Here is a 13092-nt window from a genome sequence, read left to right as displayed (position 1 = left end):
TCTATATCAAATTCTCAATGTATTCTTACATCCTTTCTGTATGTAAGCAGGATATTTTGCTCTTTCACAGTTGAAGCAGTTGTTTTCCTTTTCCCCCTCTATGATATGTGACACTTGATGCTGTTAAGATTTACCCTGAAAGAGCATTTTCTCAGTGGAAGTGACCCACGAGATGGGTCATAAAATGGACAACTGAGCATTAAAAGAATGGTTGGTAGAGCCCAGCGGTAAGGCTCGGTGGAGCCTTGCCTGCTGCCATGGGTTCAAACCCCGGCATTTGCATGCGGGGGGCACTGCCCCTTCGTGGCGCGTCCCTGCCCCTGGTGGGCATCGCTCACCCTCCGAGGCGCCCCCAGCCCTCTGAAGCTGGGGGTGTGGGCCTCGTTCGTGAAAAAAAAAGAATGATTGGTAAGGTAGACCTTCTTGCGGGACAGTCTAGATGAATCTATGTGCACACTTTTGTGCAAATAACATGTTTCTATGTTAGTAATGTACTTCTTTGCACAGCCTGCATTAAAATGGTGCAGTCTAATGTTAATCACCATATATTTGCTTGCACAATTTTACAAAGTTCTCTGAAAGATACCCACGCTAATGCTCTGTAAATTGTATGCGCAGGGAATGGATAGCCTAAAGTTAGGTCCTGGTGATTGCATGTTTATTGGATCTGGATCCTGATAAGGTATGCTGCTTAATCCATTTATTCATCCACAATTCAAAATGCTCTATTCCATTTATTTGTGTTCTTTTAGTTTTGCATTTTTGCTGCTGTTTTGCTTTGTCTTTGTACTTTTTTTGGAGGGTTGAATTGGATATTGCATAGTTAATGAACTGTGAATTCTCCATTGAGGTTCCATATAGCACCCAGTCTCCGTAAAAAATGACGGAATGTAGCAAAGTAGCATGAATTTTGTTAAATAAACCTACATTAACTCAGTGCTTGCATACACTCAATCTATCATAATCCAATATGTTGAAATGCTGGTTCTGGAGAAAGACTGCTCTAATGAATGTGTAAAGAAAAGCCGGAGCTCTTTTACATATGAACAAGGTAATCTAACATCCAAATAAAGTTTAAAATTGAAACTATGGATACAATTAATGCCTAGGAGGCATAATATTTGAGTAATGTTTAATAGAATTGTCGGTGAATCAGGAACCGGGGGTCCCCGAATCCCAAGGCTAGGCCAGCAATCCGCCACATGGCGCCATCCCGCGGAGTCTCCTCCGCGAGGTAAAAAAGATTAAGTCCCGGGAGAGGGCGCTCGGGGCTACAGTCAGTGGTCCCCGAGTACCCGAGTTCCCTGATGATCTATGAAGTCTAAGTGCCGGGAAGAAAGTGCTCGGGAAGGTGTACGGTGGCCCCAGAGCACCCGAGTCCCCCGACATTCAGGAAAGCTAAGTATCGGGAGAAATGTGCCCAGGGCCGCGAGCGGTGGCCCCCTGGGCACCCAAGTATCCCGAAGACCCACAGAAGGAAGCTCCGGGAGAGAGTGCTCGGAGAGGTGGACAGTACCCCCGAGCACTCGGTTCCCCGAGGATCAAGAAAGAGCGTGCCAGGGAGAGAGTGCTCGGGGAGGTGAACAGTACCCTCGAGCACTCGGTTCCCCGAGGATCAAGAAAGGGCATTCTCGGGAGAGAGTGCTCGGGGAGGTGAGCAGTGACCCCCGAGCACTCGGTTCCCCGACGACTCAGAGAGCCCCCCGACAGTGGCCCCAGAGGGGCCCACTGATGAGGTGTCAGCCAGTCAAAGGCCCAAGGCCGCATTTAAAGAGCGTGTGTGGCCTGTCATCCCCAACTGCTCCCGCCACGCTCGGTGTCAGTTCCTGCCACATTCTGGCAGAAGGGCGTGGGGTCATTGAATGCACGGGTCCCATCCCGTGCCATCCGGCCCGTCTCGGGATAACGTCGTAAGGGCCAAGGCGTTCCGTCTGCCGCGCTGCTGTGGCAGGAGAACAAGACAGGGCGGGCACGCCGGGCCGCTCCGCGGCTGCCCGGTGGGCCCTCTCCACGGCGCCCGTTGCCAGTGCATTTATAGTGACGGATGACTGGGCGTGGGACGCATTTTCCACCCCTGGTCACTTCGCACAGAGACTATGATGACGTCCTTTCCATTTATGGTGTCTCGGAACTCGTGCCCCCCTCCCGTTCGGGGCACGCTACTGCCAGCGGGTATTTAAAGCCGCCGGCAGCACGGACAGAAAGAGGAGAACTCTCTCTTTTCGAAGTTACTCTTCGTGAAGCATTGAAACCTCTGAGCAAGCTCGACAAGTTAGACGATCCCTGAGAAGTTTTGGAGCTAGCGAAGAGAAGAGCAGACCGAAGAATAAGGAGCCCCAGGCTCTAAGATAGATAGACATTCTTGTAACCAGCAACATCCTTGAGGGACATTCTCAAGGCATTTATAGTATCCATACAGGAGTAGGGTGTTACGTCTCCGTGCAGCCCGAACCTGTCTAAACACCAGCGCATTTACTCCGTTCCGCATTAGATCATTCCACCCCATCGGCCATCGCGTTCATACCCATTTATTTCTCCGGCGAATATATTCAGGATCATCCCCCCAGTCGAATTTCTAAAAAGGAGTCTCTCAGGATCCCTGCGACAGGAGTTAACCCTCCGACAAGAATTATATCAGATTTGTATCCATGACATAGATCAATACCATGCCAATGTAATCATGAGGGCAAGAATTGTCCAATTCTACAAAAAAAAAAAAACTTACTTTTTGTGCCTCTTAAGTATGTAGACCGGACAAACATTGCGAAACGGAGGTAGTATTAAGGATCACACATTCAACTTTGCAATACATAAATGACGATTATGATGTGCACACACATACGCAGACACTCACAAATGCTTAGCCAGTACTTATAACGATTTTTATACAAAATATAAACCAATACACATAGAAAAAGCGTGACATTGCACTTATTTATCTTGCGAGATCTACATCCAACACCAGTTTGACTGTCTCTGTGCTCTGGTATCCCATCTCGGCTGAAGGGACAGGCACTGAAGGTCCTCCACAAGAATAATACGCCTGCATAGGATTCTTTTTTGTGGCTAACTGCATCTCGAGTCTTCTCAACATTTGTAGTCGCTCTGCAACTTCCTTCATTGTTGGCCTCTCATCTCCTTTTGGGCTCAGGCAGTGCATGACAAGCTCAGCTAGTTTCTCAACTACCACCATAACCTCATCATCTACTATGTCACTGTCCAACATATCCCGGAGCTTGTTCTGGTGAAACATCTGTATGAAAGTATGAGATAGTGCTTTCTTTTCATTAGAGATATCAATGTATACTGCCTTCTTCCTTGTCATTAGCTCTAAAAGAACAACCCCGAAGCTGTATACATCACTTTTGTCAGTTAGACGCTGACTGACAAAACTTTCAGGGTCAATATAACCAAGAGTTCCTTGGATAAGCATAATGAAATCATTTTTGTCCATGGACTTTAGTGCCGATGCTCCAAAATCTGACACTTTTGCATTGTATTCATCATCCAAGAGTATATTGAGGGATTTGACATCTCCATGCAGAATTGTACGAGAAGTTGATGAATGAATGTAGGCAAGAGCTTCTGCTGACTGTGTTGCAACCTTCAATCTAAGATCCAAGGGGATCGGTGATCTGCTATCATTGCCATGAAGGAACTCAAAGAGGGTACCATTGGAAACGAACTCATACACCAACATCGGCACATCTACCTCCAAGCAGCATCCCAGTAACCTCACAATGTTCCTGTGGTTAATTTGTGATAAGATTATTATCTCATTTACAAATTCTTCTTTGCAGTCGTCATCTATTACCTTGGACTTCTTTATGGCAACTTCTTTGTTGTCATCTAAAGTTCCTCTATAGACCATTCCATGGCCACCACATCCAAGAACATAATCTTCGCTAAAGTTGTCTGTGGCTTTCTTTATCTCTTCCTCTGTAAGTACACAAATGGTGTCAACTTGCCTTGATCTCATCTCATCATATAATTTCAGACCTCCATTTTGTTTGAAATATTCATCCTTCTCCTTCCTATGCTTCCTTCGTTGTAATTTCATAACCAATATGCATGTCAAAGATATCATTATGACTGCAGAAGCACTGAGGCCTGCACAATAATTATTCTATATAATTCAATGCCTCGAAATCCTAGAAAGGCACCTTAGATAAATTTAAAGTTTGCTCTCAAATATGATCATTACCTATGGCCACCAGTTCGGTTTGTCTAAGCAGAGGCCGGCATCCAGAATTTGTGCCATCTGGTCTTGTTCCTATCCTGCACTTGCATATATAGTGTCCTGGTGTATTGCGACAGATCCCATTTTCGCATGGATATAAGTCTTTGTACTTGAGGTCCTGCTTACGCAGTTTGCACTCATCTTTGTCTGAAGGGAGTTAGGTGTTAATACAGATACACATGGATTAAGATTCGCAAAACAGAGAGATAAACATGGATTAAGGAAAAATAAGTTCAAATTGTAATTTATTTCAGTATATCAAGCATCCTAGAGAAAAGTTGAACAATTAACAAAAAAAGTCATTTGAGTTGTGCTTTAAATGAAGAAGTTGGCTATAATTATATGTTGGCCAAAGTTGTTCCTGCAGGTGATGATCTTTATTTCCAAATCCTAGTTTACAGTAAGTTCATTTGAATGAAATACTTAACCTTGGCAGCCTTCGTGAATATAAGGATTGCCCGCATAGCCTTCAGAGCAGTTGCACAGGTACCCTGGCCCACTTGCACTCACACAATAGCTGTTTGAACTGACACAAGCATGGTCTCTTGGCAACCTTTCACCATCTTTTGGACATGAGCCTTTTCTAATGGCCCAGTCACCGACGACAGGGACACCTCTGTTGGCTCTTTCGTGGATGAACCCAAGGCGCCCGACGAGGTCCTGCCTCCTGAAGCTGTACCACCCGACCTCAACAAGCATCGCGTAGAAGCATGGGTTGAAGTTCCACACGTTGTTCAGGTCGAACAATAACGCTGAGAAGTCAGTGAGGTTGGGGGAGATGGTGGTCTCGCAGCATCCCATCCCGGCACACGGCGCACCGTCAGACGTGCTGTTGATGCCTTGGCAGTACGAGTAGCAGCCGGCCACATAAGGGTCAGAGTTGCCGTGTGTGTAGCCGCCAATCACCCCTAGGGTGTTGCAGCCGATGACCGTGAAGCGGTTGCGGATGGCGGAGAGGATGAACGGCGTGCCTTCCAGGCTGAACCAATCCGTGTAGTTCTCCGATATGGTGGTGTTTGACGTGAAGCAGTTGTAGCTGACAGGGCGGTAAACACGCACCTCGCCACGCTCCAGAGAGATGTCAATGACCTCCATGCCATTAATCATAGGCCTTGGTGGCTGGAAGCTGTTGTTGCAGGTCACAGTAAAATAGGGGTTCAGGCTGCTTGCGGCACAGCCATCACCGATGCCAAATGGGTAAGGGATGGACACGTTGCCGCACTTGTCTGGGCACCCCGGCAATGAGACGGCAAGCCCAGAAGAGGTGGCTGATACCTCTGTGGTCACTGGGAAGATGATGAGCACCAGGAGGACTAATGCTTCTTGCATGGCTAGAGAGGTATGGTGTGGATCCTTGCTACGGCACTGTCTTTCTAACCTAGCTAAGCCAGTGCTCTCTCATGTTTCATTGTTATGGTGTGATTATGCATTAGACTGGGCTAGATCATATATAGGTTATATGGAAGGAGTTGTAGCACAGAATTCCTTTTCAGATGATGCATTGAATTGTGTGAGTTGTGTAAGATATATATGCACGCGTGCCTGGTTTTGTCGAGGAGTCGCTATAATTTGGAACCTTCCTCTGCAATAACAGAATAGGTTTGCTAGACTAGTTCAAATAAGAAATAATGGATCAACTTGGCAAGTAGAGACAGCTTTGACGGAAAATTTCCATGTGGGGCGGAGGCGTGTGGTGGAGGTGGCGTGGTGGCGAATTTTTTCATTTTTATGTTTCAAAAATAAAAAAAATTACAAAACTAAGCGTTCGTTTGAAATTTTTTTTGCAGAACTAGACTACTCTCCAGTTGGAAGGGTAATAAGTTTTAAAAAAATAAACATGTTGCTATTCCAACGGACACAGGTTTAAAAATCAAAAAATGTTGCGCTCTATTAATCTCAAAATTCAAAACAATATCGAAATAATCATAAAAAAATTCTGAAAAAATTGGTGGTGTAGAGGATACTATGACCTAACTCTTCAAAGAATTTTAGACAAAAATGTATTATATACAATGAGAAATAAAAAAAGAGAAATTTTACTATATATAGTCTGAGAATTGTTCGAGTCAAAAGCACCGTACGACGATCCTACCTCATGCATGGAACTAGCGAAGGTTGCTGATTTGCTAGCGTTCGTTCTATCAGCGAGTTCATTGTACAGTAGTGATTGAAGCAGTCCAACTGATGAGTCTGGATCTCAATGTCTGTCTGTATTTCGGGGCATGTTATTTGAGATCTCAATTTTGAGTCTGGATCTCAAATAAAAAGCAGATGTACTAATGTTTTTTATTTGAGATCTTCCACCGGACAATATAAGTAGGCACTGTCTAATGTCACTTGGGGGCCGGGTCATCAACGATCGTGCATGTGGCCATGTACTTGTGATGAAATACCTCTTCCAATAGGATGCAGACCGTGCATGTGGCCATGTACTTGTGATGAAATACCTCTTCCAATAGGATGCAGATCGTGCATGTGGCCATGTACTTGTGATGAAATACCTCTTCCAATAGGATGCAGATCGTGCATGTGGCCATGTACTTGTGATGAAATACCTCTTCCAATAGGATGCACCGTGCAAGGTTATTGGCATGTTTAGATTAATTAAATAGTTGACTTGTGATGATGTCTTCCAATGGGATGCACACCGTGATCGTAGCTAGACCTAGTCGTGAAGAACCAATCGAGTTAATGACCCTCCACAGCTTGATTAACGGTAAATTAAGTTACTATTGGCGAAAGAAGCTGTCTTCTACTAACAAAGTGCGGCGAGAGTTAAGTCACATGAATGTCTCAAGTTTGAAGGAGAGGCGGAGAATAAGAAGACACCAAAGTTGTCTGAATAATCTTTTTTCCCCTTTAATTTAATGGTCAAATGTCTGTATTTATACTGATATTCGGAGTGTGAATATACAAACGTACCCCTACAAGGTAGGCAGAGGTATATATCTTATGCTGTACAACCAGAGAGTGGAGCTAGCCTAGTAATTATCTATATGGCTGGTTAGGTGGCCACCATTGCACCAGCATTAAATGCTAGTCACCTCACTGCACGTGGGGGCGGCTTGCAAGCCCCCTCTTGGTTGATCTTTTTGAAGGCTTGGAAGGCTTCGGATCTTCGGAGGCACAGCCTCCGGGACAACCTCGGAGTCCCGAGCCCCGGAGGGGGCCAGAGCCTAGCGGTCTTTGGGCCTGGACTTTCTGGGCTAAGGGACGTCGAGGGTCCTTAATAGTGATTCCCCCAATAGCAGCCCCTCGCGAGTATGGCCAGCGGTGCGGCTATCCCCGCAGTATCCGGAGTAGGGCCTCCAGCGATCCTTGGCCCCACGATTACGGGCCCTCAATCCTTCGATGATGCTGAACGTTGGAATGCCGGTCAGGGGTGCAGGCTAAATACCCAACATTATCTACGAGGGAGATCATTAAATGCAGCGTGCTGTGGGTGATGTAATCGCGCCTATCCGGTCAGTATTGGAGATGAGTAACACCTTGGTATTGGAGAGTCGTGGCAAGCGGTTCCGCCTCCCTATGATTGCGGAGAGAGGAGACATGACGTGCGCACTCGCCATGAGGAGGTGACTGCCTATTCCCCAATCTATAAGGTGGGGGTTGTGGATGAGTGTCATTCTCATCCGGCACCTCTATTTTTGCGGCTCGAGTTCTTGCACACGCATCCACCAGCCCCGATCTTGCAGACTCCTGGTAGATAAGCTCTCTGCACCGCTTCTTCAAGAGGCCATGGCTTGCTCCGGCACCCGCATTGGAGCGAGCTCACCACCGAGGGGCTGAGCGTCGTCGACAGACTGGGCCGCCACATCAACGGTAGCCGCTGATGGCGGCGGTACAGGCGGTACCGTCGATGCCCGCGGGTTAGCAGAATCCTGGGCGGCGGAAAACCTTCTGCCAATGCCCAGCCCGCCACCGGGGATAGATCTACCCCGCGCCAGTAGGAAATACCCTCTTCAAACCGGTAGGCTGGGCGTGTCGACCGTCACTGAGGTCGAGATCGATCGGCTAGTCACAGAGGGGAAGATCCCCTCCAGATCGGTCGCGCACGTTCCGCTAGGGGAGACTACCCCGCACCACAGGGCCACGAAACAGTGGTCTTCGAAGCCTTCCTCAACGCTGGGCTTGGGTTCCCAGCGACACCGCTCCTCGAGGGGGTGCTTCGCATTATTTTGTCTCGGCAAACGCCATCGCCCGCCTGGCCATCTTTGAGTGGACTATGCGGGCGGGGGGCTGCGAGGGGCGCGTGGAGTTCTTTGCCACCGTCCACGAGGAAAATTGCCAGTCGTAGCTTCAGATGGAGGGTGGAGTGAAGAAAGCCCTCAGCTTCGCCAGCATGAACTTCCAGCTCAGGTCGGAGTACCATGGAGTGTTCCCTGCGAAGGCCATCAACGAGCGGTGGTACACTAGGTGGTTGAAGAGGTGGTTCTACTGTGACGTGGGTTTTCGATCCCCTCTTCACTCTACCAATCGGGAGATCAAGTACATCAGGACCTCAGTAGTGGATGTAGTGAAAATGGCTCTGTTAGACCATGATTGTGATTTTAGTAATTAATAACAACATAGTCAATGAGACTAACATGTGTGTCAAGAATATATGTTAGTAGGTCTCATGGATGCAATACATGAAGAAGCCACTGCAGCCGGGACAAAGTTTGGCTGAATTGGAGAAGTCCTAGGAGATCTGTTCTCACCGGATGATCCGGTGTACTGAAGGCTATAATCACTGGATTATTCTCAACAGAGGAGAAAGGAGGCACTAGAAAATCCGGTGTTAAGGCCCGTGTACTCACCGGAGTGTTTCTACTTAGAAGTCAAAATGGAACAACCCACTGGATGATCTAGTGATCAGCGAAAGATATACACCGGAGTAATTCTTTCAAAGAGGGTTGCAAGTGCTGAAGAGCGATGATTAGTTGACCGGATGGTACGTTGTTTGGCTTGTGCACACTGGATGATCTCACCGGAGCATTCCTACCAGAGAGAATGCAGCTGTTGAAGAAGAAGAAGGATTAAGTCATCAGATAGTTTGGTGATCACAGAGATAGTTACACCGGAGCATTTCCAGGAAAAAGAAGAGAATATTTATCTCACTAGATGGTCCAGTGTGAATAGAATGAACACCGGATGAATGCAACTTACACAGAGAGGCTGCAAAGGCTCGGATGGCTCAAGATAACTCACCGGAAGGACCGGTGATGGATTTGAAGGTACACCAGGGTGTCCAGTGTTCACAGAGGCTTTGAGTGAAAGTCCAACGGCTAGTTTTTGAAGATGTACTTATCGGATGATCCGGTGTTAGTACTTCTGTTCTCACCAGATCATCCGGTGTTAACAACTTTTATGAGTCATTGGGTTAACGGCTAGTGCGCGAGTTTGAGGCTATAAATACCCCTCCACTCAATCATTTGAGGGTGTGGCTGTCCAGAGAAACACATATACACTTGAGAAGACATCTGAGCTACCAAAGTTCTTAAAGTGATCATCCAAGGTAATTAAGCACAATAATTAGAGAGTGATTAGTGCTTATAGGCCTAGAGAGTGGATCAAGGAGTGATCCTAACTTGTACCAAGTGGTATGCCGGCACCTTGGAGTCTTGGCGACTCACTGGCAAGCTTATTGACCCTCCGACTTGGTGTGGAGCGATGGCAAAACACATGTACGGGGACACGGAGACCCTTGCCTTGATGGCTCAAGCTCCGAAGTGATTATAGCGGCAAGGGACCAGAAGAGAGGCTTATGGTGAGGCCTTGCCTTGGTGGCTTGGCGGCTCATCCAGATTGAAGCCTTGTCTTTATGACTTGGTGGCTCAATAACCGTGACCTGGTGCCGACCGGGAGCATATCCTTGGTGGAGCTCCAACGTGGAGTAGGAGTGGCATTCATACCATCGATACCACAAGAAAAATCCTTATGCCGAGTTTGCTCTCTCTACTTTATCTACGTTTCTGTATTTACTTGCAATTTATCTTCTTATATAAGTTGTAAGCCCTTTGATCGGTAAAGTAAACACACTAGATAAATCTAGAGCACATTTAGATAGAAATTGAGATAGGTTTATCTTGTAAAGTCTTTGGAGCCGAATAGTTTCTAAGTGTCATAATTCAACCCCCCCCCTCTTAGGACGTAACCGATCCTCAAGTGGAGATGCCCGAGGCTCAGATGACCTCGAGGGTGGAGCTCCTCTGACAGGTGGCATGACGGATGACCATGCGTGACCTCGTGGAGGAATTCACAATGCTGCGCATCAAACCCCTCCAGGCAGGTTGGGATTGCATCTTCGAGCCAGGTGAGGACGACAATGGTGAGCCGAACACATACTCCAGACCCACCATTGACTCTGGTGAGTCCTCCCCGCTATTCAACTTCAAACTAGTAGACATGAGACACCTTTTTCTTTTAGAACGATATCAGACGCTGGACGAAGCCACTGAAGCCGCGAACAAATTCCTCGATCCACCTTCCTTGGCCGAGTGGGAGCAGCACATGAAACTGGTAGGGAGCTAGGAGCGCCACAATCAGATCTGTTCGCACCTTGATTTGGTGGCCCCAGCGTGGCACGATCCGATGGAGCCTCAGGAAACCGGAAAGCATGGGCATCCTATCGTCGATGTTACGGGCTCCGCAGCCGCGACAGGCCCGCTACCGGCCCAAACTCCCATCGTCCTGGTGGGCTCATGTACCAGTTCGGCGGCTGGGCTGTCCAGGATGGAGTCAGAAGGGGCAAAAGGTCGGAGGCTCGCTGATGACTTCAGGCCTGAGACAGCGTGTCCAAAGACGATGTTCAGTCTGGAGGCGATGGCTAGGGGGACCTCGACTTGTCCGAACCTGACCGCCCTCAGCCCAGGCGGAGGAGGGTGTGAGGCCTCCTAGATGACCTTGGACCCTGGGGATCCTTCCCCCCATCGATGAAGAGGATGTGATGGGTTCGGAGGTCGCCACGACCGTTGGCGTGGGTGAGTCCGCAATTCTTCTTATTCCTTCTCTCTTTTCCTTTATGGGATAGGCCCACGGCAGCGGTCTGGACTTTTGTTTTCTTGTTTGCAGGGGATGTTGGTATACCCCTTCTGGGGGCTCCGCTTTAGAGGTATTGGCTTCGGCCAAAGTCCCGGTGATTCCCCCAGGGGGCAGGTGGTTGTGCGCCGGAGGTTAGGGCATCACCGCCGCGGGTCGTGACCGTGGTCGGTTGTGGTGATCGTGGTTGGGTCGTAACCATTAAGTTGTGGGATGTTCAGACACTAATTATGCAAGGTGTGTTGATATTAAGAAATCCACATCATGTGAATTCTTCACCTTTGCGGGAGGAGCCATATTGTGGAATGACTCTAATCGATCTCTTAAGGCATTATTAATGATGTAAGTTAACTTGTGGTATATTATAAGGCTATTGGATAATAAAAGATCCAAAATATGTCGTTGTGGTTTAAGAATAAGAATATTTTCTTTTAGCTTAAGATTCTATCCCGGAACTTATTATGCTTGAGTGCAATTTTATTTCAATTAACAACATATCAAGTGGTGTTGCCAGACACATGACGTTATGAAAGATGGATACAAAATCAAATAATTAATGTTCAGAATATAAGTATTAGGTTTATACCTTGATGTTCAGCCTATAAGTGTTAAATATCATGTTAAAGCTTAATAATTTGCCCACTAAAGGCTTGTCTCAAAGTTAATACTGGCATGAGACTAATTGAAAGCCTATATCCGGGACAGATTGAGATCTCAAATTTTTTATTCTGGAATTACAAAGTTTGTTTTCACATTTTCAAAGTGCACATAATGATAAATGAAAACAGGCTGTATAAAAGGACCATAAGTGTTTAAGTCATCTCCCAAATAAATATAAGTGTATATCCTTTCGAGATAGAGTAATACACTATAGATGATGCGGTTCAGTGGTGCTATTTTCAATTGTTGTAACATTGCATCTTAGCGTGTTGTTCTATTGAGTATGGAACTTATGATGTTAGCCTTTCGATTAAGTGGGAGAATGTGGTACGGTGAACTCGAGCAAACTGCTATGACCGAGAAAATAGGGGATTCACACCCAGTTACGCGCACATTATCGAAAGCGCCATAATCATTACGTTGGCTTGGTCCCTTACCACCTGTGCTATAAAGATGGGTCACGACTCCTAAATGATCGAGGAAACGAAACATGGTAAGTTGACCCAGAAACCGAAACCCACCGATCAGGAAAAGGCGCGGCAACGGCTAGAAGGTCAAGGCTACCGCCACCCTTGCAGGATCCCGTCGGGGATCATGTTCGTGAGCTGCATCGACCAAAAGGCGAACCCTATCACAGCTCTTCCCCAAGCGCCTTAACTGGCACGATGGCATCAACAAGCATTGGTTAATCTTCTTAATTCCGCAATTAGTTTAGGTGTTCATGTTGATATGGCTATGATCCTATCGGTTTAAGCTCTAAGTATTCTAACACATGGTTACCATGTAGCATGGGTGATCCGATTAGAATATGCGATTTTGATAACATTGGTCATGACCCGAAGACTTTGACTAGTGTAGGTGAGATCAGCATTAATTCTGGAGAAAATTCCTTATTTATCGTAAAAAGATAAGGTAATCTTCTATTTGTCATCTCAGAAAATGAACTTTCTTATTTGCCACTTCTTCTAATTTTCATTTTTTCCTCGTCACCGCCGTCCATTTGACTCATAGAAAAGACATATTTGCTCTTGAGGAGGAGGAGGACGACCTCAGGTAACACATTGTTTCACCACAACAACATGTTAAATGATTTGTTGTCCACATGGTATAAAAATATAAAATGTGCATCTTCTGCAAAAACCGTAGATATTAAACTAAATCGTATTATAAAA

The 13092-nt window shown here is 46.6% G+C and overlaps 1 protein-coding gene across 1 annotated transcript; it reads right to left on the bottom strand.

Moving 5' to 3' along the window:
• Nucleotides 1–2927: 2927 nt before the first annotated feature.
• LOC133906651 (wall-associated receptor kinase 4-like) lies at nt 2928–5982 on the bottom strand. Its single transcript, XM_062348614.1, has 3 exons — nt 4669–5982; nt 4205–4387; nt 2928–4110 (listed from the first exon to the last, which is right to left on the bottom strand). Exons 1-3 carry the CDS (start codon nt 5567–5569, stop codon nt 2936–2938), a joined length of 2259 nt encoding a protein of 752 aa, XP_062204598.1. The 5' UTR covers nt 5570–5982; the 3' UTR covers nt 2928–2935.
• Between the last annotated feature and the right edge of the window lie 7110 nt (nt 5983–13092).

Source organism: Phragmites australis, chromosome 23 (assembly GCF_958298935.1).
Source record: "Phragmites australis chromosome 23, lpPhrAust1.1, whole genome shotgun sequence".
NCBI lineage: Eukaryota > Viridiplantae > Streptophyta > Magnoliopsida > Poales > Poaceae > Phragmites > Phragmites australis.
This window is presented reverse-complemented; position numbering and strand designations above follow the sequence as displayed.